Source organism: Malus sylvestris, chromosome 16 (assembly GCF_916048215.2).
Source record: "Malus sylvestris chromosome 16, drMalSylv7.2, whole genome shotgun sequence".
NCBI lineage: Eukaryota > Viridiplantae > Streptophyta > Magnoliopsida > Rosales > Rosaceae > Malus > Malus sylvestris.
This window is the reverse complement of record NC_062275.1, coordinates 6,432,243-6,457,629: the sequence shown is the minus strand read 5'-3', so window position 1 is coordinate 6,457,629 and position 25,387 is coordinate 6,432,243. Positions and strand designations below refer to the sequence as shown.

The 25,387-nt window shown below is 37.0% G+C and overlaps 4 protein-coding genes across 7 annotated transcripts; 2 read left to right on the top strand and 2 right to left on the bottom strand.

Annotated features, from left to right (window-relative positions):
• Positions 1–5,337: 5,337 nt before the first annotated feature.
• Positions 5,338–8,520, top strand: LOC126607969 (cysteine-rich receptor-like protein kinase 3). Of its 3 annotated transcripts, XM_050275696.1 has the most exons (8): positions 5,338–6,245; positions 6,566–6,679; positions 6,767–6,915; positions 6,999–7,209; positions 7,292–7,526; positions 7,622–7,766; positions 7,874–7,984; positions 8,019–8,155. In XM_050275696.1, exons 1-8 carry the CDS (start codon positions 5,477–5,479, stop codon positions 8,022–8,024), a joined length of 1,740 nt encoding a protein of 579 aa, XP_050131653.1. In that variant the 5' UTR covers positions 5,338–5,476; the 3' UTR covers positions 8,025–8,155. The 3 variants fall into 3 exon arrangements, with proteins under 3 accessions (XP_050131653.1, XP_050131652.1, XP_050131651.1); XM_050275695.1 differs by having other exon boundaries at positions 6,999–7,171; positions 7,269–7,526; positions 7,874–8,520; XM_050275694.1 differs by having other exon boundaries at positions 5,339–6,245; positions 7,874–8,520.
• A 1,585-nt stretch (positions 8,521–10,105) lies between these two features.
• Positions 10,106–15,027, top strand: LOC126607966 (cysteine-rich receptor-like protein kinase 2). 2 transcript variants are annotated; one of them, XM_050275690.1, is made up of 8 exons: positions 10,106–10,378; positions 11,995–12,849; positions 12,990–13,103; positions 13,261–13,400; positions 13,481–13,691; positions 13,791–14,025; positions 14,126–14,276; positions 14,397–15,027. In XM_050275690.1, the coding sequence occupies exons 2-8, from the start codon at positions 12,090–12,092 to the stop codon at positions 14,733–14,735; spliced, it is 1,950 nt and encodes a 649-aa protein (XP_050131647.1). In that variant the 5' UTR covers positions 10,106–10,378; positions 11,995–12,089; the 3' UTR covers positions 14,736–15,027. The 2 variants fall into 2 exon arrangements, with proteins under 2 accessions (XP_050131647.1, XP_050131646.1); XM_050275689.1 differs by having other exon boundaries at positions 11,647–12,849.
• LOC126607968 (2-phytyl-1,4-beta-naphthoquinone methyltransferase, chloroplastic-like) lies at positions 15,016–16,861 on the bottom strand. The gene is made up of 8 exons (XM_050275692.1): positions 16,662–16,861; positions 16,490–16,554; positions 16,314–16,404; positions 16,126–16,214; positions 15,806–15,939; positions 15,659–15,720; positions 15,444–15,543; positions 15,016–15,204 (listed from the first exon to the last, which is right to left on the bottom strand). Exons 1-8 carry the CDS (start codon positions 16,794–16,796, stop codon positions 15,104–15,106), a joined length of 777 nt encoding a protein of 258 aa, XP_050131649.1. The 5' UTR covers positions 16,797–16,861; the 3' UTR covers positions 15,016–15,103.
• A 1,043-nt stretch (positions 16,862–17,904) lies between these two features.
• Positions 17,905–25,152, bottom strand: LOC126607967 (homeobox protein knotted-1-like 6). Its single transcript, XM_050275691.1, has 6 exons — positions 25,036–25,152; positions 24,264–24,688; positions 24,027–24,176; positions 23,765–23,921; positions 18,444–18,685; positions 17,905–18,289 (listed from the first exon to the last, which is right to left on the bottom strand). Exons 2-6 carry the CDS (start codon positions 24,615–24,617, stop codon positions 18,131–18,133), a joined length of 1,062 nt encoding a protein of 353 aa, XP_050131648.1. The 5' UTR covers positions 24,618–24,688; positions 25,036–25,152; the 3' UTR covers positions 17,905–18,130.
• Positions 25,153–25,387: the final 235 nt, after the last annotated feature.

Below are 25,387 nucleotides of genomic sequence, written 5' to 3'. Positions count from 1 at the left end.
TCGTCGAGCAAAACTTTGTGCAACGAATTTTGCCCAACAAAGTTCTGTTAGGCATAACTTTGGGCGACAAAACCTTATTTTCCAAACCAAATTATTTCGTCTGGAAAAGATTTTATTTTATTTTTTTATTGTGTAATCATAATTCTTATTCTACCAAAAAAAACCCTAACATAAAGTACCGAAATTACCCTAAACACAAAATGCACCAAATTGTAACTTTTCCATTATGAATAAGCTGGATGAGGACAAGTAATGTATTTGTTAGGAATATGGATAACATTCTTAATCCTTAATCTTGTATTTTAATTTAGTTCATAATTGGAAGGTGCTGGAATCTAAAGCCCAAAGTTAATGAATGATTGATCTGGATAATGGGGTTGTCTTCCATGTAAAAAGACAATAAGCTAGTAGTAGTAACACCAAAGTTTCAGATTATATTATACCAAGGGCGGCCAAAGTCTCCAGCCTTATCTAGAACAGAACCGGAATTAGTAGATTAAAGAAAGAAAAATATGTCTTCACCTGACAAATTAAGATTTGTTTTATAATAATAGACACTTTAATTTCATAGAAAGTGCAAAATAGAGGACAAAGTAGGAGAGGGAGATGGTCCTACGTTTTTAGTTCAAGCAAAGAGAATGTTCACCAACCAAAACCAGCAGAAGGTGATGGCAAAAGGTCCTATGTTTTTAGTTCAAGTGTTTTTAGTTCAAGCAAAGAGAATGTTCACCGACCAAAACCAGCAGATGGGGATGGCAAAAGGAGAATATTTGTGATTGAGAAAGTGGAGAGAGTCTCACTTTCTTTTCGTTTTGGCATGCATAATAAAACAAATATAAAAGGAGTGGCAGGTTTTATAGCTACAAGTTGGAAACCCCATTGGTCATTTACAATATTAAGGGATGTGATATCTACACACCTATGTTTACTTCTCACATCCTTTTAAATTTTCGGCCGTCAGATTAGATAAATTGAAGAAGATCAACAATGAGAAATTAACAAGGGATGTGTGAGAGGTAAAAAAATGTGTATGAATAGCACACCCCTACTTTAATTGAAGTTTCTAGGGTTTGTAGCTTTTTTGGGTGAAAAGAGAAGAGAAAGAGAAGGTGGTTCACACGTTGATGAAAAGGCTGTGTGGTGCGAATCAGGAAATGCTATAATGCTAGGGTTTAAGCTCTCTGTCTTCCTCTCGCACGCCGTGGGCCACAGGTGGAACCGGTCGGCGCCATTATGCAGCCGCTTTATATATCGTTATTGCCGCCCAGTTCTTTCATTTGTAACTCATTACAAGTGATATTCTACACAAATTAATTTATACTGATGGAGAAAATGAGGGTTTAAAGTCATGACAGTTGGTTGAAAAAAAAAACCTGACCATCAATAAGCAATTCATCAGTTACAAGTCGTAAGTCATCATTGTGATAAATATAATGTTAATCAACTTTAAATCAAAGAATTCACTACCGCCCCATCATGTAGTATGAGAAGGTTATGGGAGGGAATTTAGTCTGCCATCGATGTGGTAGGATGCGACTTATACCCAAAAAAAATTAGTATGCAAATGCTTTGAAATTGATAATTTACATTTATTATTTGGTTGGAGAAGTTTTCAAACAAATAGGTTTTGAAAGGATGTAAAATGCTCATGACAAGAAAATGTAAATTTTAAGGCTTACTTTGCTTATTAAAGAGAATAAATAATGAGATCTCAAATCTACATCTCTAAATTGAATTAGAACGATTCACATTTATATCTGTCAAAAACAGAAATAAAACATACATGTGATCTTAAAATTTCAAACTTGCATCTTTTCATTAAAAATGTTCTAACTAGGATTAAACATTTCATATTTATCTTGTTTCAGTTTTTTTATGCGAGATTATTAGGTTTGCTTTCTATTGGCTTATTTATTTGGGTTTGGGATGCGAGAGTACTGATGTATATATGCTTTCCATAAAAAAAGTTAGATGATTGCTTGGTTGGATTGTGTTACTTGCAGTTTTCTTCGTTTGCACAGCTATGAAGTTTGAAGCTGAAAATATTATGAATTAGTTATTGAACCGGTGTATCGACACGTTCCAACTTGGCTCTTTTTCTTTATGGGATCCGTTTACTTTGTGTTGGTTTTTCTATGAAGAAATGCGATAACATGCTCCTAATAAAATTGGTTCTTCATATATTGCAACTGCAAGTCAATAAATTTAAAAAACAACAATAACAACAATGTTTTCATCATTGGTTCGTGAAGAAGAGAAAGCCAATACAAGTAAGTTGTACTGAAGATGCAAAATCATGAGTCCACTTGAAAGTAAGTTCAAATTTATGTATTACTTCAATGTATTCCTAGGGAAAGAGTGAATCTCATATTTCATTATTTCCTTTTGAGTATAAATTTATTTTTGTACAGTGTTTAATGACTAAAGTTGTTCGTTATATCTTGAATTTGTTACAATAAAAATCATGTTCATTGTTTTACTAAAAAGAAAAAACAAAATCATTTACAAATTAACGTATCAACTAACAAAACATGTTTTTAGAGACGCTCTGCGTTCATAATTGAAAAAGAAAAAAAAAACCTCTCGCATACTCGTGAGCGCATGCGGATAAACTAATATAATATTAAATCATACATTTTAGCACTAAAAGACTAAAAATCATGTTAAATAAGTATAATACGATGCCAAAAACATTTTGAAGTTTTGTATCGAAACTTCAAAAATTTCATGCATTCATGCGTCTTTTCATGCATGCCAAAAGACCACCAATTGGAACAAAAAGAAACACAAACATTTTTGTTGTGGGCTTGAGAAACCAAATACAAGCTCGACCATTATGGCTCCGGAAACAGGCTTCTTCAGATTGAGCCTCCTACGTTGTAAAAAATTGATTGGGCCTCGGATTCGATATGTCCTTTTCACTGCTTCCAGAAGCCGCATCTCCATCCACATGGCCCCACCCAATTGGTTATGAAATTGTCAACGCTGAAAGCTCTTTCGGCCTCATCCAAAAGCCGGAAGATGGAGGAACCGAAAGCTCCTCCGCATTTCGTAATTTATTTCCTAACGGCAGCAACTCCGCTAGCAGACTTTGACGGTTGACTCTGACTTTTTTACAACTTGTAACATGAGACCTTACTGTCATTACTCATTAGCGCTTAATTATGAATACTATTTTTTAATATGCTCGATAATATTTTAACATATGTTTTATTATTTTGAAAAATAATTATTTAATTTTTCTTGTCGACTTTAGAGCATCTTCAAAATAAGAGTAACAAAGTCCACATTAGTAATAATTGTAAAAGAAAAACAATGTTAGTATTTTCTAACTGAATGTCAATTCCAATGTGGTATAACATGGAATGACAATAAAGGAAGTTGTTGTCCAATTTAATTGCAGCTTCAAATCTATTCTTTAGTGATTGTTTTTCATCATTTAATTATTATTATTTTGTTTTAAAAATATTTATTACAATTATGAAAATAAATAATGTAATAAATAATAGTTTAAATTTGACAGATTGATTGGAGAAAAATATTTGAAAAATGTTCAAATTGTCACATAAGCCTTCAAATTTAAAATTTATGTTTAAAATTTAACATCTCCTTTAGATGTGGTTTTAAAGAACAAAAAACATGTAACATTTTCTAATTGTATCTCTCACTTATGTTTTCTTTTATCACATAGTAAATAAACACATGAGTAACCTGTAAATGAAACTTAATTCTTAATTTTTAATTCGATTACGGACCAGTCCCACATCGGAAAAAAGAAAGATTTTATATGAATTTAAGTAAATTGGCCTACTTCCCATATTGCTAATTGATTTTAAAGAACCTCAACTTTCTTCAATATCATTTAAATTACCGACAAACGAGCATGAAGAGGTTTTGAACTTAGAACACATTGAATTGAGTTCAAAGAAAAAGTATCATTTCAATTCTTAATTTTTTGAATTTCATCTAGTATTATGGCCTAATAATATTAGGCTTTTTAACCAAAATGGTCCATGAGATTTGCCTAACTTTTTACTTTGGTCATTGAGATTTGAAATCAATAGAAGTGGTCCCTAAGATTGTCCACCATCAATCATTTTGGTCCCTTGGTGAAAAATTATGTTAAATAAGAATCAAAATAACAAAATTACCCTCAATATATTAAACAATAGGACAAAATGATTTGACAAAAATTGAGGGTATTTTTGTCATTTTATTATTATTTTATGGAGATTTTTCATAGAATGACCAAAATGATTGATTGTGGACAAACTCAAGGACCAATTCTATCGATTTCAAATCTCAATGATCAAAGTAAGGAGTTATCCAAATCTCAATGATCAAAGTAAGGAGTTATCCAAATCTCATGGACCATTTTGGCTGAAAAGCCATAATATTATTCTTTACTTAAAAAATGAGAAGCTAATATATCCATGTATCCCATCTTCATTTTCACCCGACAAAGCGCCTATAACCAGTCTACCCAGACCCCGTGTCACCACTTGGTCACTCTATCACCGTCATATCTATTGTACTATCACAATTGGTTAATGAGAAATTTTATTTAGACCCATATAATCTCTTTTTATACCCAACTTATTTTCTACACTCATATTACTTTTAACAAATCTATTAATATCTCTTTAAACTGAAATTTACGACCTAAACTACCCTCACAAACCCAATTCAATATGTAAATTTATCTTTACATCTATTTAGAAAATATAAATCCAAAATCGAGAACCGTATAATACTTGAAATGAAGCATTAAGAACTGTACCAAAGCATGTATGCAAAGAAGGTCAATACCAATGCAGCAAGGTACAAAAAAGAGGTGAACAATTGCAGGCATTGATTGTTAAATCATAGACTAATGTCAAGGAAATTAAAATTTCATAGTATAGTCTCCATCTCCATGTTCTTTATTTCTTTTTATGTAGCATTGGTTGTCATGATCACATTCTGATGAGAAAAATGGAGTATTGACTTAAGAATTTAATTCAATTGGAGTTTTGATTTTTAATTTAAAAATGGGTGAGTCATGGTTTCGAACTTGTTATAGTGTAGATCAATGATCTTTTTGGATAACGTAGTTAAAACTTTTGTCTCTTATTTTTTTTTCTCTTGTAACTCTTTATTTTAGCCAGAATGAATATAAGATAAAGATTGTGCGGTGGTAGGGTTTGATTATTAGATGTGGGTTTATTGATAGCTTCTAGTTTCATTCTTAATTTCATCTTGTACTTGATGGTAATTTATGCAATAGGATGAAAAAGACTATTTACATTTAAAATTTAAGTTTGATGTATAATGTGGTTATACGAGTTCAAATAAAATTTTTCTCCATCGTTTCAACTTTTCCGGTTTTCAAATTTAGAAAAAGCCACAACATTTTCTTGAATCCCAAGTACCCTATAAACACAGATTACTGAATCCAACCATTTTCATACAACTTTGTACCAAATCAAACTCTAACATGTCCAAATTTATCTTACTTTGGTTCTTTCCTCTGTTTTTGTTTCTAAAGAGTGCTCGGTCTGATCCGAGGGCCACTCAGGCAGCTATGATATGCACAAACGACACAGCTCCGATCCCAGAACGTCAAACCTTCATCGCCAACTTCTTAGCAGCCATGGACGCCGTCACCCCACAGATTGCCACCCGAAAATACGCCACCGCCGTCACCGGAACTGGAAACGCCACCGTTTTCGCCTTCGGCGAGTGCATGAGAGACCTCTCCAAGCAAGACTGCGACCTCTGCTTCGCCCAGTGCAAGACCAAGGTTTTAGGGTGCCTCCCGTTTCAGAAAGGAACTCTCGGCGGCCGCCTTTTCTTCGACGGTTGCTATCTCCGGTACGATGATTTCGATTTCTTCAACCAGAGCTTGAGTCCCCAGGACAGGACCGTTTGTGGGGACAGAGATTTTGGTCGGAATCGGACAGTTTTTAAGGATAATGCTCTGAGGTTGGTGAGGAATTTGAGCTCGACGTCGCCTAAGAATGATGGGTTTTCTGCTGGGTTTGCGGTGGGTGAAGGGAACGTTTCGGTTTACGGGTTGGCGCAGTGTTGGGAGTTTGTGAAGGGGCCTGGTTGCGAGGAGTGTTTGGCTGACGCCGTTAGGAGAATCGGGTCTTGCCCTCCGAAAGAAGAAGGGAGGGTTTTGAATGCTGGTTGTTACTTTAGGTATTCGACTCAGAAGTTCTATGATAACAATACAGTCACCGATGATGTAGGCCAAAATGGAGGTTAGTTGTTTTTTTCTTGTTCGAGCGATATTCTAATCTAATCTAAACTCCAGTTATGCAGAGCGGACTGCTCTAGTATGATTAACTTGAACTTTTTACATTTTCTCGTTTACCGTCTAAGAAAAGTTCAATTTTTTGGTAGTTTGGATTCAAATTTCGGACCATCTGATTTGATTTTAGAGTTTGATGTGATGAATGGCGATGATTTGTTTCTTAAAGTAGGAAACTTGAAATTGTGTGGACTTGTAAATTTTGGTTTTGTGTTGTTAATGCTGGAATATATTGCTGAGTGACAATTTCATATGCAAATTGTTTGACAGGACGCCGCGGCTTGGCGATAGCTTTGGCTGTAACATCTGCTGCATTTGCTGTTGTGCTGACTATTTCCGCAGTTGCTTTCTGTGCAAGGAAGAAAATACTGACGAGGAGGAAAGGTACCACGGTTTTGATTTGATATTCTGTTTAGACGCTTCTTTCTTTAAGCTTTGGATTAATTTTATTTTCTTGTTTTAATTTCACAGCTGCTTCAGAGAAAAAGCAATTCGGAGCTCTGTTGGCCACTGTGAATAAGTCCCAACTCAATTTTTCATACGAAGTTCTCGAAAAGGCCACCAATTACTTTCATGATTCCAACAAGCTTGGACAAGGAGGATCTGGCTCAGTGTATAAGGTAATTTCTCCTTTCGTTCTGCGTAGGTATCAGATTTCGATAAATGGAATTGACTGGGGAGTTTTTCCTTTATGTCAACACAGGGAGTTTTGCCGGATGGCAAGGTTGTTGCCATAAAGAGGCTGTTCTTCAACACAAGGCAATGGGTGGATCATTTCTTCAATGAAGTCAATTTGATCAGCGGAATCCATCATAAAAATCTTGTAAAGCTGTTGGGATGCAGCATTACAGGCCCCGAAAGCCTTCTTGTTTATGAGTATGTCCCAAATAAAAGCCTTCATGATTATTTTATTGGTAATTTTCTCTACTCCGTTGGTTTTTCACATCATCAGTCGATTTACATATTCTTACAGTTCATCCCTCTATCAATTTTCAGTGAAAAATAATGTGGAACCACTGAGGTGGGATTTGAGGTATAAAATCGTACTGGGAACAGCTGAGGGCTTGGCCTATCTTCACGAAGAATCGAAATTGAGGATCATTCATAGGGATATAAAACTGAGCAACATTCTGCTCGACGAGGAATTCATGGCGAAGATTGCTGATTTTGGACTTGCTAGAATGTTCCCTGAAGATAAAACTCACATAAGCACTGCCATTGCTGGCACACTGTAAGCTGCGCTCCGCCTGTTTTCGTTTTTATTTTTTGCTTCAAAGACTTCTTTATCTTTTCTAACATAGAAGAGTACTAAATTTTCTTGCTTAGAGGTTATATGGCTCCAGAGTATATCGTTCGTGGCAAGTTGACTGAGAAGGCGGATGTTTACAGTTTTGGAGTTCTTGTCATCGAAATCGTCTGTGGAAAGAGGAACATTTCCGTCCTTTCAAGTTCGATTTCTATCCTACAGATGGTAAACAAAATTGTTTCTCTTGCATATCCGCTAAATCTTTATTTCGTGAACAAATTTTCACATCCGCTTTTCAGTAATCATAATTTAACCTATCTTATTTCATAAAGACCTGGGATCTTTATGGAACGTGTAGGTTATGTGATGCTGTCGATCCACTCCTAGAAGGTAAGTTTGAAAATGAAGAAGCATCTCGATTACTTCAAATCGGGTTACTTTGTGTGCAAGCTTCAGCAGAGCTGCGGCCGGCAATGTCATTAGTCGTGAAAATGCTTACCGAAAATCTTGAGATTCCTCAGCCAACACAGCCACCATTTCTCAATTCTGGCAGCGCGGAATTCAACAGGAAAATTCCGTCGCGTAATTTCAATTCTCTGCCTGCGGAGTCTAACACGCAATCTTCGAAGAATAGCATGACTCAGAGCTGGATTGAGCCTAGATGAACATTTTGTATTTCAGCATCCACAATGTAAATTTTGCAAGTTCAGATGATCTATGAGCTAAAGCAATCCCCACAGACCCTTTTGGATATCAGTGATCCAGCTCTGCAGCTCCCACAGTGTAATTACAGTCAAATTTTGTGTAACTTCTGTATGTTTTTACAACACGGGTAACTACAGCTGAATGCCCTTTGTAAAATATATGTAGAGAAATATTTGAGAATAGTTCTGAATTTCTGATATATGTAATACGGAGGTGGATCCATGGGAGCACCTTTTTTTATATGATATTTTAAAACGCGTTTTTCTAAGGCCCACTCCGTGTGAAAAAGATAGACGTTTGGATCATTAAAATACTTCGCACAATGATCAACACCATGTCACGTAATGATATGTTTATCGTGTTATGTCATGTTTATTTATTTAAACAACCCTATTATCTGTTAGTCCCTTTTCAAATAACAACAAAATCAAAGTTACGAAAGTGATGCTCTATTAATTTCTTTCTTTGAATAATCAATTAAATCAGCATTTTCAAATGACGGTGAGAATTATACTTAAACAAACAACCATTCTAAAGTCAAAGTTAAAACAAAAAATAATCCAAGATTAACAATTAATCAAGGAAGGATATTGCTAATGCCAGCAAAGTTAAATAAAAAAATAATCCAAGATTAGTGGTTAACCAAGGAAGGATATTGCTAATGCCGGCTCTTATAGTTCACACGGAGTGCACATGCAGATCAAACAGCTCCCAACAATTTTAAAACACCGCGTTGAATCCATTGAATTTTATGGAAATATCATATATCTGGAACGCTCAAAAACTAAATATAATTAGTCTGGCAATTTTTCTCTGCAAAGTTAATTAAATATGTTTTCTGGTTTGATTTGGTACACTGTAACTGTATATGTAAATACAATGAGTGATTATACTGATTAAAGATAAGCATTCAAAATAACAAATAGTCGGTTTGAAACACCAAGTTGATGTAATATTTTTTTATATAATTACAAAATAATAACAGCAACAGTATTAAAAATAGAAACAATTATATATTATCAACAACATTCTTCCCCACTTGATTTTGTATTTTCATTAATTTCTGGGAATATAATTTGTGTGAACATGTTAATTAGTTGGCGTAATGATTAAGACTAAATGTTATTGGCTTACTGTAGTTGGTGACTTGTTTTCATGTTGAATATGTCGGTGACAAAGATCTATTTATGAGTAGACAACAAGGGATCGAGATGCACCATTATCTTCCCAGAGGAACTTGTTGAGCTAACAACCTTTGTTGAATATTGTTGTGATGAAAAGAAGAAAATTGCTATTAGCACACTGTGTCAAATTTGTCATAAATATCCGCCGTGCATGCTAATCAAACTTAATATCTTGTCTAACAAAGTAAAAAAATATCATTAAACTAAAAACTAGTTTATAGCGTGTGCAGATAAATCTAAGAGATAATGTGAAAACCTAGATGCTATTTGTTAAAGAGAAAAAAAGTTTCAATTGTCAACTCACTTCTTTAACCAGGAAGTCTAATGACTCTAATCTAAGATATCACAAGATATTTGATTATTATTATTATCATTAGGTAAAACTAAAAAGGTAGTGTTATCCACACACTTATTTTTACCTTTCATACACTACACTAAATTCTCGATTGTAGGATCGAACGAATTGAAGAATATCAATGATCAAAAATTAACAAAAGTGTGTAAGTAGTAAAATAACTGGAAAATGGAGGCATTCGTTTCTCACAACAGTCAAATGCACCAACTACTACCAAACATAGCTACGCCTCCTCCTACACTGCATATATGATATATATCTATATCTATATATAATAGTTGTTTGTAATATATATATATATATAGAGAGAGAGAGAGAGAGAGAGAGCTGTCGGATTTTCGGTCCAACACCGCGTGGTTTCCACTTCTCCTCCCTCATTCTTTCAATTTAAAGTTTGAAGTTGAAGCAAAGAGAACTTTTCCAGTACAGCCCTAGCTCACTTTGACTTCTCAACGTATTCGAATTGGCTTCTCTCTCTCTTTGTCTAGCTTCATTTCACAACAGCAGAAGCCATAAGCCAGAAAGCCTCGATTAAGCATCTCATTTCACCTGCAGGAACTCATAGTTTCAGTCATCTAATGCAAAAACAAAAGGTACGCGTACATATATATTTATAGGTCTCATGTTTTACGAAAAAAACCAATTTCCACGCACTCAAAACTTTGTCTACAACTTCTGTAGTTTATTTTTTGCCTACGAATTCCTTGACAGTTTAGTGTATATATACATATTCTGCGAGTAATCATATCTTTATTTAGGATATAACTCCTAGACATTCTGCCATGATTCTGTGTATTCCTGCAGCTAATATGGACATGGGGAGAAGTTCTTTTATTTTTGGATTTACCAGCTATTCCAGTCTAAGTGCCTGTATTAATGACTTCTTCTGCTGAGTCTGCTCTCGCTTTCTCAAGCAAGTTGATCTGAACGGATTGACGATATGTCACTAATAATATGTTAATACCATTGCCACTAAATAAAAAACATGTCTAGTATATAATAATATAACGTCAGCAGTTTAGACGTTTAATAAGTTAACATCTTGATACCATTGTCACAGTATTGATATTAAGCTGATGTTAAGCTAGCTGCTTAACAAGTTAACATCTTGATTTGAGTCATCACCGGGGACCAGCATATAATAATATAACGTCAGCAGTTTAGACGTTTAACGTGAGCTGTTGGTGGCAAATGGCAATGGCGGGCTGGCTGGAGGTCATGGGACCTTGGTGGGGATTGGGTGGGATCTTATATGGTTGGATATTTACGTGGTTTAGTTCAGGGAATCACTCCTCCTCCCTCCCTCCCTCCCTCCCTCCCTCTATAATTCAATGCCGACCTTCTACTATCACATTCAATCCAAACTGTGGGGTCCAAATTGGGGAGAGATTATTCAATGTGGCTGGAGTACGAGATTGATTGGAAACTTGAAAAAAAAAAAATTCAATCAACTGTATCATGACATTTGATATACCAGGTCGCGTTTGCATGTCACAAAAAAATTTCTCCAAACTGGGATTGCTTGTGGAGCCCTTCTTGTTATTATGTTCCGAGCTGTCCTCACCTCATGTCCCAGTCTTGTATAGATTTCATGCAAAAGCCATGTGTATTGTCTCGACATGACATTGTATGATCCGTGATGATATTTTTATCATGTCAAGAGAAACAACATATTTTATTATTGACACGAAATATTATCATAGCATTAATATATGTGTCATAAAAGTCGTACAATTTCTAGCTATAAACTCACCTACACTATAGGATTCCATCTGAATCATTGATTTAATGCAATGTGCGTTGTTTCATATCAATATTATAATGTCATGTGCATCGTCTCGACATGACACTGTATTATCAGGTTGTCCCACTCCCAATGACATCACAATAGTGTAGGGAAGTCTCTCTCCAGTAGGTTGATCAAAGAAACTTTTCTTGTTTAAGTTGACTGTGAAAGTGTGAACCCAAAGAAAACTCGGGGCTGCAATCCCTGCAACAAGTTTCGGATAAGAACCCAAAATCCAAGACCTGCCCTTTTGACTTCGAGATGGAAACCCAGCAATATAAACCAACCACCTCCTCAAAGCCTCCAACTTTAAGGGACGGTGCCTAATTCTGAATGCAATTTATCCATGTTGTATTGCTACTGTTATGCCATCTGTTCTTCTGTAATAGCTACACTCCTGATTCCCATTTGCCCAATTGACAGCAATCCTTAAATCTTCCACAACATTCCTTCATATAAATTTGGATGGTGGCAGCTGCAAATTAAATCAAAGTTCCAATTCATCCCAAAGAAAAAAAATGAAGAACTGCAACATTGCAGCTCTTTCCCAAAATTTCCTTCTCCTGAAGATCCTGCTGTTACTAGGAATGGCTGCCGGAGATCCAAGAACGAAGACGGTCCAAATAATGTGCGGCAACCAACGTGAGCACAACACAACCGTTTTTGTTCCGAATTTTGTCAGTACGATGGAAAACATCAGTGAACAAATGCGAACTTCTGGCTTTGGCGTGGCAGTAACCGGTTCGGGCCCTGATACAAACTATGGCATAGCTCAATGCTACGGAGATCTTTCTCTTCTAGACTGTGTGTTATGCTACGCCGAGGCGCGTACAGTGCTTCCCCAATGTTTTCCTTACAATGGGGGTCGGATTTACCTCGACGGTTGCTTCATGAGGTCCGAAAACTACAGCTTTTACGATGAGTTTAGAGGATCGGAGGACAGGGTCGTGTGTGGGAACACGACAAGGAAGAGTTCAGCGTTCGGAGAATCAGCAAGGGAGGTTGTGAGGCGTGCGGTTGAGTCTGCACCAAGCAACCGAGGCTATGCAAGGGGTGAGGTGAGTGTGAGTGGGACAGCGAACCAATCGGCTTACGTGTTGGCAGATTGCTGGAGAACTTTGGATGAGAGCTCTTGCAGACAGTGTTTAGAGAATGCATCTGCGTCAATGTTGGGATGCTTGCCTTGGTCCGAGGGGCGAGCATTGTACACCGGGTGCTTCATGAGGTATTCGGACACAGATTTTCTCAACAAGGAAATGGGAAATGGGAGTTCCAGAGGTAAATGAAACTCTACCCCTTTTCTTTAACATAGGTTTCCTCTTATCGGTTTGAGTGGGTGGAGGGTAGGCTGCTTTGGTAGCTCGAGATTGAGCCCGGTGTGTAGTTTCGCTCACCTAATCTTCTAAACTTTGTTGCAGGTACCATAATTGTCATCGTAGTTTCAGTTATCAGCTCCTTGGTGGTTTTAGTAGTTGGAGCAGCCATTGGATTTTATATCTGGAAACACAGATATATACAAAAGAAAAGAAGAGGTAAAAAGCTCGTTGAAACTCTGCAATGCAGCCAGATTGTACTTAGTTATTGCATTGCTTCATCAATGGTGCAAATTTAATAACGTCTACAATGGACGAAATGGAATTTCACACGTAAGAGATTACCGACCGCCAAAAGCTTTTCGGGGTTTTGCAGGAACAAATGATGCAGAAAAGTGGGCGAAAACCCTAAATGACAGTAGCTTAAACTTCAAGTACTCAACAATTGAAAAGGCCACAGGGTCTTTTGACATTGTCAACAAGCTTGGGCAAGGAGGTTTCGGAACTGTTTACAAAGTAGTTTATCTCCTCGTCTTTTGTTTGTCTTGTATGTCCGATGTCTCTATCTCAGAAACTAACAGGTTTTATCCTAGCAGGGAGTTCTGGCTGATGGGAGAGAGATTGCAGTGAAGAGGCTTTTCTTCAACAACAGGCACAGAGCAGCAGATTTCTATAACGAAATCAACATTATAAGCAGCGTCGAACACAAAAACTTGGTCAGGTTGCTGGGTTGTTGTTGTGCGGGACCTGAAAGCCTTCTCGTCTATGAATACCTACCAAACAGAAGTCTAGATCGCTTCATCTTCGGTAATTTCATAGATTTACGTTGATTTATACAAATCCTAACTGGTGATATGCCATGCATGCTTCTGAACTTCTCTCAATGTTTTCGACAAATTTTAACAGATCAAGAAAGGGCTAAAACACTTAACTGGGAGAGGAGATATGAGATCATTGTTGGGACAGCAGAAGGTTTAGTCTACCTTCATGACAACTCGAAAACAAGGATTATTCACAGAGACATAAAGGCCAGCAACATCCTTTTGGATTCAAGGCTTCGTGCTAAAATTGCAGATTTTGGGTTGGCCAGGTCTTTCGAGGAAGATAAGAGTCACATCAGCACAGCCATTGCAGGAACATTGTAAGCTTATTTATAGTAATATTTCAGGTTGTTTTAGTGAAGATAAACGAAGTACACTCCGAAAATGTTAAGCTTACCAGTATTTGTAATTTAACCTCAGGGGATATATGGCTCCTGAATACCTAGCTCATGGCCAGTTGACAGAAAAGGCAGATGTCTACAGCTTCGGAGTGCTTATATTGGAGATCATCACTGGAAGGCAGAACAACAGGAGCACATCTGCAGAGTACTCAGACGGCATAGTTATAATTGTAAATTTCCCAATAAATTCTTCCTTTTTTCCCTTCACAAAACAATTTGATCTTCGAATTTGCAGTATAAAGTAGATCCTCATCCTTAGTTCATTGTTCCTGTGCTTTTTGTCCGAACAGACCTGGAAGCACTTTCAAGCAGGGACTGTAGAGGAACTATACGACCCAAACTTAATGTCGCAAAATTTCCATGACAACTTTAAGGATGAGATATTCAGAGTGGTCCAGATAGGACTTCTATGCACCCAAGAGAGTCCCTCTTTACGACCAACAATGTCAAAGGCGCTGCAGATGCTAACAAAGAAGGAGCTGGACCTTCCTCCACCTGCCAATCCACCTTTTATAGATGAAAAGACCATGGAACTCAATGACAACGGCGACGACCAATGTTACCCTCTAAATGCAGATGGTGCTTCTTCAGTTGCGAGTGTTTCACATAGTTCTTTCTATCCTAGGTGATCACAACACAGTGAAAACGAAAGGTTTCACATATTTCCAAGGATTGCGAGCACTTAGTTTTCCTCTGAAGGAGCCGAGGAATCTCAGGCTGCACCTCAGCCCTGCTCGGCTCAGTCAGAGACACGTCTAATGACAAGGCCAATTTTGACTAACTGAGAGAATTGTTGAGCGAGACTTCAAGAGAAAGCAATATTTTCGTTGTCATTTGTAGAAGTAAAATTGATCTTGAGACATGCTCGACTGATATTCAGAACTGTGAGAGAACAAATGAACAGAAATGTTTGAGGCACAACATCTTTCTTATTTCCCAAAGGCACATATTTTATGTTCAACAAGACACAATTTGAAAATAACATACATGAATCAACCTATCGGGTGGCTACTAAGTTCCCCATGAGGCTTCCGCCAATCTCATAATATCTGGCATTGGAAAAACCTACATCTAAAGCCAGCTTCTCCAACTCGTCCCCTGTGTTCACAGAAAGATTTTAATCAACAAACTAGTACCCTGTTATCCGCTTAACCACTCGACTTGATCACTTATTAAGCCTATGCCTAAAGGCCTCCAAACAGAACAATTCCCAAGAGTTCACAAAATTTGAAGATACTGTGTATAAACACAGCAGTACAAAGATGGCTTCAACAGATTAAAACATCATGAGGTGCAGATGCCATAAAAATAAAGAGTTAAAAGCAAGGAAAATGCACCTGTCAGGAATTCTGTGATTGAAATTTTTAAATACTTGTAATCCTCCTCAAGTCCAAAACCAGATGCCACGGGGACAACAACATTGTCAATCATCAAGTCCTAGCAAAAGTTGAATCATGAAGCATTCAGCACTTGTTTGCCAAAATAAAAATAGAATGGTCAAATTGGTCTACGCTTTAGAAGACAAAAACTTATTGTATCTGGTTATGAGTACCTGAACTGATGAAACAATTGGATTGGTGCTTTTATTGAAGTCAAGGATCGATACCCTTGAGCCTGTGATGCCAAGCAAAAATGAGAAAAACTGACCTACCTAGAACTACAACTTCATCAAGCGAAAATGAGAGAGAGGGAATGGAACCTGCTTTCAAAACTCTAAAAATTTCCTCCATGGCCTTGTGTTTGTCTACTACATTTCTTAGCCCATAAGCCATAGTGATGGCATCAAAGTGACCGTCAGAAAACGGCAATTCAGTTGCATCACCTTCAACCCACCTAACAAGATGCAACGCATAACATGATCGATTATTCACATTAATGTAATGCTGATTAGCAATTCAGTATCTACTTAGAGTGTTTCGCGTAAAACAAACGAGGTGAAAAAGATAAAACATTTTCAAAACCCCGGGTTAAATTTCAAACATTTTTAGTTGATCGACCACTAGATTTACCAGTGCTCACTCAATGTTCAAGTAGCAGGCTTTCGACTTCAACTTCTGCCGCGACGAAGCAACTGACAACTGCTCCTTCGAGAAATCAAGACCAATCACCTGCCAATGCAAGCCAGATTTTACAATGCCAATCACAAACAACAGCTCATATTCAAATTAAATTACCAATCTTTCAGCAAATTACATCAAAGAACGAACCTTGCCATTGGACCCAACTTTCTCAGACAAGAGAAACGCTAAATCCCCACTCCCACAGCACAAATCCAACACACTCTCCCCCATTTTTGCTCTGCAACCCAAAATTCAAAAACTTGAAATTCAGAGACCCAAATATATATTCCACCAAAAAATAGTCAGTTAATTTTAATTCTTACCCGCTCCACGAAACTGCCATTCTTTTCCATATTCGATGCTGACCCAAGCTCAACAAATCATTTAACTAAGAATTATTCCAAAAATAAAAACGGAAGATCAATATTTAGACAGATTCAACATTAACAATCAAAGAAAAAGTGACACTGCAACTGAAGAAAAAAAAAATCGAACGTTATCGTAGACAGGAGCAATGCGGTTAAAGAGCGCCTGGCGTTCGGTGGAGGACCGGACCGGACTGCGTCTGAACCGGGAATTGGGTAGGCACGGAGCGGCAGAGAATGGAAGTTGAAGCTGAAGCGAAGCCATGTCAGTTACCGAAACAGAGATACACCCGTTTTTCTGAGATCTGTGATCGGATAAGGGGGCCCTATTCCGGTAAATTACGGGTCGTCGGTTCTAAAGTAAGCCCAATGTAGGTAAGCCATCTCAGTCTAGCCCAATAGTGATGCATGGCCTCAGATTTTAAGCATAACCCATTATATAATTCAGTTTGGGTCAGGTTTTACATGGTGAGAAACTACGGAGTATGATTCTCTCCCTTCTTATTCCCATCCACTTCCTTCCCCTCCTCTCACACTTTACTTTTTGTCTTATTGTCTGTAAAAAACAATAAATATAAAACGTTGACGTGGCTTAACCGTAACTATTCAAGCAGAAAGGGAGCGAAGGGGAGAGAGATTAGAAGGGGAGAGAATCTTCATCCAAGAAACTACTTCGATCTTCAAATTTTTATTGCGTGCCTACTTATTTGAATGGGGAAGTCATGAATCAGATAATGAAAAAAAAAAAAAAAAGAGGGAAAGGAAAGGAGATATGACCAATACCAATCAGACTTTCTAATTGATTTGATTCTTGATTCTTGAAGCATTATGTTACATTAAAGATTTCACAATATGTTTACTTAATGTTTGGAAGGTTGTGAATTGTTATATGAAACCAGCAATTTTTTAATTTCATGAGTTCGTAAACACTCAACAATCAAAATCACTTCAATACTCATTTTATATAAGCAAACATGTTTCGCGTGTTTTTTTTTATAAAAAAAAAATGCATATTCGATCTCATTACCTCTACCAATATTTGGAAGAGAAATGAATGGTTTTGATCACTTTTCTTAGTTGATTATAGCACTCATATTTTGGGGCATACTGATTAGGTTTTTTTGCTTTAATACAAGTAATATACTACATTAAATTTATCTAAATTACAAGTATGAAGATCGAGTGCAGAAGAATAAGTACACTATTCTAGTGAACTTGAATCGGCTCAAATTTGCATTTATTAGGGGAAAATTCATTAGGAAAAGGAAGAAAGAAATCATATGTTGTTACACTAGTTAGGATAAAAGTTGGTGCCCTAGAATTCTGAAATTTAGGAGTACGAGTTTTGCGTTTGAGGATGGATCATTTGCAAGTGATAGCAAGGGCATGTAAGCACTTCATTCGTTACCAACCGTGGTCAAATTCCATAAGAGTATAACATTAAAGCAAATTACAATCACATTCCCCCTAATCATCTTAGAGATGGGGTAGATTGATTGAGGAATGTCAGTAAAGTTTGCGTTTTCCGGATCATGCACATATAAATTACCAGGACAGAAGTTTAATTAAGCATTTGAGAGAATGTACATTGCATGCACCTCATTCATCTGTAAAGAATGGTCCAGTAAGATCATTCATCATCGCCAACTGCATGTTCTCCGATGGTCTCCAATGACGCTTACGCTGATTTATAAACCAGTTGTTAATTTGCCTCTGATCCAGCCCCGTAGATTCCGCTAGCGCAATCTTATCAGCCTCCTGAATGAAATGAGAGCAAAGGAAGAAAAAGAAACCACAGTGATTATCAAACAATTTCATTAGGCGAGTATATGAAAAATATTGAGGTGTGACTGTATCGCCATGTGGAGTTATTAAACTACGTGTTATAATGCGAGACGAGAGGTTTAAGTACCGTTGGATATGGCCATTTATAATGAACACTCCACCAATCAAGTAACGTTTGCCTTGCTTCTTTCGGCAGCTTTCCTTTCTTCTTCTTCTTGGAGAATTCGAGCTTCAAGGTTCCGAGATGACTGCCAAACCTACGCATAAGCCGATCCTTGAGATCTCGATCTTCACCTCTTTGCTGAGCTTCCTGCACATCCATTTCGCCTCCGCTGAAATCCTCATCCGATGACATGCCACCACCTTCATCTGATCACCAACATTGTCCATCAGCTTATATCAATTAAACCTTTAAATCCATTTCAATACCAATAGGGTGCTATATAATACAGCTACACTAGTCAATATTATTTTCTTCTCGGAGAGTTGTACTAAACTCACATCTTGAGGAAAAAAAAAACTAGTAAGACTTTTACTCCTGGACAATTTCAATGCATAATAACAATGTGCTAATTAAACATTCATGATTTCTGTGTTCTCATGTCAAAATTCCTGTCTATGATTGGCAATTTTCCCGAATGGGATAAAGTTTTAAAGTTTACACTGAAGCACATGCCTTACGGTTATGAAATCTCAAGCTAACTATCTAAAAGTGATTGTCGTACTTGCATTTGGTGACTAAAGATTGAGAGCAACTTATATATAGCACATGTATTTTGTCACCGTGAAAACTAATGTCTATTGTATACAACGGTATGTGAAGATAAATTACACGTAGTATGATCCATTTGCACAGTGTACCATAACACAGACGTGTTTCTCCTGCATATTTCCGATAAAATTAAAAGGAAACAGCGAACGGAGGAGCAAGGGTCCCACACCATGAGCTAGTTTTCCAAGGCACTATAGAGTGCCATTCTCTCTATCCCAGAGCTTGTGGGTTGCATTGTTAGCCGGTACACCTAAATACCGAAAACAGTCCCTTGTTGTCAGCTCGCCTAAAACTTCGAGGAAAGGAGAGACAACAATGTCAGAGACTCAGAATGGACAAGACTGACGGGTCCTTCAATCAAATCGGAACTGACACACATACGACACAGCACATCAGCTCCGTGCATGTGTTAGTGGGCAAGTCGGTGACAATGGCGAACTTTCACCAGAGGCAAACCCTAAAGGATGCCCAGGTATTACATTATTAGGTTTCCTATTTCTACCGGTGCTTGGTATGTAAATTACTTCTTCTTGGACGTCCACACCCCTTAATTTTTAGATTTTTTAAATTATTTTTATTAACAAAACATGAGAGTTTAAAACTATTACAATAATTAAAAGAAAAAAAAATTCAAACCAAAGACACATGAGTAGATATTTAAAATCATATATACTAAGATATTAGATCACATTAAATCTTAATTTTTAGCCGTCCAGCAAGCTTTCTGCTCTTGGAGCAAGATGTTTATGAAACGGGTGCACAATCGTCATGGCATTCTTGGAAATTTGTACAAGCCAATTATAAAACTCTGCGTGATAGTAGTATTTTAAGACGCCATGGCCACCGTAATTCGATGAATACATCCCTCCTAAAACGTTACTGCCCTTGGGAAGAAAAAAGAAGTTTGAAGGTGATAGGGTTTGATGAAGCGGAGAGAACAGGATTGCATTTAGGGGACCCCGCTGCAACGCAGAAGTACGTGTAGTGAGCAGACACGTATGAAGCAATAATGAAACGCAAAGACCCACTACAGAAGAGATGTCCACGGAAATGACAAGCACTTAAGCACAAGTGCCAGTACTGGCCGGAAACCCGAGAGAGAGAGAGAGAGAGAGAGAGAGAGAGAGAGAGAGAGAGACATAAAAGCTCATCTCAGCGTGAACTGTGGGAGTACATGGGAATATGTGTAGAGTAAACTTCGAACACCCGCTAGACGCGGGGTATACTATACTATAAAGTTATCTTCCTTCTTCCATACACAGTTGTAGCAGTAGCAGTAACCTTTATTATCCAGTTAACTGCCATTTTACCAGATACACATACAAAATATTGTAAATTAAACGTGCTCTGTTAGGTTTAGAGAGACTAACATATCATCCAAGTTGCATTCAATATTCCACTGGGTAAAAGCTTATACTCTCGACCATCTAGTATTTCACTCTTGTATTATCAGTAAAATTTGGCAGCATACAACAACAAAAACGAAGACAAAAGCATGTAAAAATGAAAAGGCATAGCAAATAAAACTCTAGATTGCGTCACTCTCGTTTCATGCTATGTTTAAGGAGACGGTGACACAACGAGAACGTGCAATTGGAAGTTTGGAACACCATAGTTAGATTGTGTCATTCTCTCTTACATTAATGTGTGAAAAGAGTAGTTGGCACAACGAGAACATGCAACTCAGATATCGAAATTATGCTCTGTATCATATATACAGCAACAATGTCACATGTTACCGGCATATAGCTACCTCAGGAAATGTGCTATGAAAGAATATAGCACGTTGACAAGCCTTGCTCTAATGCCACAACCATCAAACAAATAAATAAAGATTCGTATCATAGGCCTATTCCATAGTACAACAAATCAGCAATATTCTATGGCTCCTAAACGTTATATGCAAAGATCTATATATTTTACTTGGCAACTGAGCTCAACACTTCAAATCAATAAAAAGTTGAAAACAGCACAAGTACTTGGAACATGATTTATCATACAAAGTTCCACAGGATCGAACACTTCTTTAAGTGGAGCAATGCAGATCTAAAGAACTTTCAACTGAACAAATGAATCATTGATCAATTGATCCGCATAGCATATATTTGAAACTTTCAAAGTTATATGGTATATTTGTTAAAAGATGTTCAAAGAGCACAGAAAATTTTTAAGATAACATTTAAAAAGAACTAAATAATCAAATGGTCTTGAAAAAGAACTAAACATGAATTTTACAAATGCAGGAGCCAACAAGATAAGCCATAAAAGCACGTGAATATATGCCAATGTTATGTTTTTGTCCAACTGGACTTCTGCCATGGTCGCATGCTGAAAAATGTTCTCCTCTCCCTTTTCTTTCGGATAATTAGTTAAAGAATCTACTGATACAGTAGTGAGAGCATGAGGCCAATTAAATACGAAACCACATCGCTGAAAAGGTATTATGTACTTCCATAAAAAATAATAATAATAGTTGCCAACCATAACATACAAGATTACGATGACACTTCACCACAGATACAGATTAATTTTAATCATCCACCACCCTTTTTCAATGTCTAAGGCCTACTACTCGCATTCCGGATGCAAAAGCTCCACGCTCGTGCAAATGGAAATAACCACAACTTTACTCTGATTGAGATGCTTAAATGTACAAATCTTTGCTCAATTAAGTAATGGAGTAACAAAAGGAATTCTTCGTTATTATCAACAAGATAAGCGATTTATGTACTCTTTTATACATTTTGTTCAATTCAATAACTTAACAAGAGAGAGTGTGCTAGAGGTTAAAAAAGATGGGAAAAAATCATTTCTTTAGACAAATGTAATTCAGACGACAGTGTATGATATGCTCTCACGTGATTAGTAAGATTCCTATATAAGTTAGCTAGTTAATTCACTTTTCTTTCTAATGATCATGGCCAACGGAAGTACATATAGATTTGATTCTAATACAAAAATATATATATAAGAAGTTAAGTTTCACGGAAAGCGATTCTCGCCGGATCATTTTTCTGGAGATCTTAGAGATCTCATAATCGTGTTCGTTTATTGTACATCGTATGGTCATAAATCATTTAAATTTTAAAATTAAATATAAATTAATAGCTAACGAAAATTAATCGCATAATGTACTATAAATGAACATAATTACAGGATCCCTAGGATCCTCAGAAACAAGATCCAGCGAGTATCCTTTTCCAAGTTTCGCTGCATACAATACAAGCCAATTACTATTCATGCAGTTTTGGAACTTGAGAATCAATAAAGGAACCTGACTACACATCATTACTTGACATGCCTGCATATCCACTCCAAAATAAAGGAAACTGACTAATTAAGATATCAGTTGAGTGGTCTTACACTAAATCTGGTTCCCAAAATACTTGCTCAACAATGATAATTCACACATCTATTTTTATATTTTTCATTCTTTTAATTTTTTGATTATCGGATCGAATGAATTGAAAAAAAATCAATGAACACAAGTTTAACAAGGATGTGTGAGCCCCCAAAACAAAAACTACAAGGACTCTTCTTCTGTTTTTAAAAATAAACTGAGCTATTCGGTGCACATTTGCCACCAAATTTGTTTGATCACTTTAATTATATTCAGAAAATGTAACACCCATCAATAGATAAATATATACAGATTTATGTATTGATTGTAATATGGATGCCCTTAATAAGATCATCCAACTTAACATTAACATGCATGCACTAGATCAAGTAAATATCAATCATGATCTCTAATTTCTAGCTTATGCTATGAAGTTGACAGTCCAGAATACATGAGTTTCAACTTGAAAACTGAACATGTCACAGAATGAAAGGAAAAGTAAAAATAAGAAACATGGTTAGGGATTGATATAGATTATGAGCATGTGAAAAAGAACTAAGTTAAGAAGGACGATATATTACAAAAAAGAAACATTTGAATGGACACTGGACGACACAATCAAACAACTATTGGAGTCTCATGAGACTACAAATCTCTGAAACGTCAAAGTCAGAATCTTTGAAACAAAAAATAAAAGATTTAGCTTTTCAAGCTGGTTTATATGGCGTCTTTGGGTGGAAACCTAACACAACAAGCAACAAACAACCAGGGTGGATTTAGAAACACATACAGGCACAAAATGTGTGGAGAGAGAGAGAGGGGGGGAGAGAGAGGGAAGACAGGCGATGATAAGATATAACAATGAACCGTTTCCAGATTAGAATTCCGAAGAACAGCTAGCAAGCCTAGGATTGAAAATATATGCTTAAGACAAAAGGGTTTCTTTCCCTTGTAGAGGTACTAGGGTTTTTGTGGACAGCTAGGTGTTTGTTTGTTTGATTACTGCCACACAAACACGCACATATATATATGATAAAAAAACGTCCGTTATTCTGCGAGCATGTATATGTTTTCTAGTTCTCAGTAAGTGGGCAGCTCGCATAATCATCATAAGAGAGAGAGAGAGAGAGAGAGAGAGCGAGATAGATAGACCAGGTCACCATGATACCAGAGGGCTCGACTAGGAAACCAATGGCTGTTATACTTCGTGTACTAGTACTGGAAATAAGATTATGCTAACATAAGCCAAATCTAACGCTATCCTGCACCATTAGAGAGAGAGAGAGAGAGAGAGAGAGAGAGAGAGAGAGAGAGAGAGAGAGAGAGAGAGACTGACCGGAGAGGATTCTAACGGAGGAAGAGACACGAGCAGATGATGAAGAAGTGCAGAGATTGGTGAGTTGCGTTTCGATCTTGCTTAAAAAAGTGGTGGCTTCATCAAAAGTCCTGGATAGATCTGATTTGTACTTCACCAACATGTCGCAGTAGGTTTCCTATATACAACGGAGAGAGACAGGAAAGAACAAACAAAAAATTCCAATTAAAAGACAATAAAATCTAGTAAAAAGAAAAAAGAGAAACAAAGAGAGGGGGGGGACCATGAACTCGTCGAGCTCGGGATCGGCTCCCAAACACGTGGAGGAAAACATCGAACTAGAATTGCAAGAGTAGTCTCCCTGCTTCTTGTACAAGTCGTTTTTTCGTCGGATTTCGTCCAAGAAACCCGCGATTTCCGGCGACGCCCCAACCTACAAATAAGATAAAAACATTCACAAGTCTTCATATTAACAAAATTTCATACTAATTAAATAATAATTAATTAGGTATTTGTTCACCTTCTGGCACTCGATGTATGCGTGAATGAGCCTAGGGTAAGTCGGATGCGACGCGATTCTGGCTTTGATGGCGCCGAACACGTCCACCTCGCGTTGCACGATTGTTGTCGAAGCGGCTTCTGACGCTGCCGAGTACAACACGGAGTCGTTTGATCCGAACATCGCCTCCCGTTGATGATGGTGGTGATTGTGCTCCCGAAAGGCTCCGGACGAGACCAGCAGGCTGCGGTAATCCAGCGGAAGGATCAGATTCTCCGGCGTCATCAACGCCGCCCTGTCTTCGTACTCCGCCGTCGATTGAAACCCTGTGTCCCCGTAGTCGGCCATTGATTGCAATCTGTATATTTCCTCCATCAACGTATTACAACCAGACAAGCTTATCTTCTTCTTCTGCTGCTGCTATATTATTATGTCCTCTTCTAGTTCTAGATGGACAGTGATAGATAAAAGAAAACAGAAAGAAAAGAAAGAGTAATGATAGATAGAATAACTTGTTAGATTATAATTACAAATTATATAATATATTATTAATAAAAACAATTAAACACATTAATTTATTATTAATAAAAAATCATGTCTCTAATTTATGAAAATTTTGTATATATAGATTTCCTTAACATTTAAGAGAATACAACGGTTTCTGCCGCTGCTGCCTGATGATGATTCAATTATGACTTAACGATAATCTTCACTTGTCTTAATTTTAATATAATATTAACTCCAATTTTTTAACCGAGATGGAAATTGCTGGAGGTGGAGTAACAGAGGGTACCTGCAAGTGTTCTTGGTGAGTGTGCTGGTTGCCCGACCAACTCGATGAGACGTGATATACGATTTAAACTAACGTGAAATCCCAACAAAAAAACAACAACGTGAAATCGAGAACAAAGTTTTATAATATTAGAAAGATAAGTTGCCCGAAAAACATTACGGATAGTAAAAATAAAATAAAATGCGAGCCTCAGTAAATTGTTTTCTTTTTTCAGAATTTTTCTTTTAGCAGAATAAGTGTGATAAATAATGCCTTCAACGGAAAAACTATCTTCACAAAGAAAAAAAAAAAGAAAATTATCACATTAAAGTCTGCTTTATTAGTCAAGACGAATTCTAGTGGTGGGTCGTGA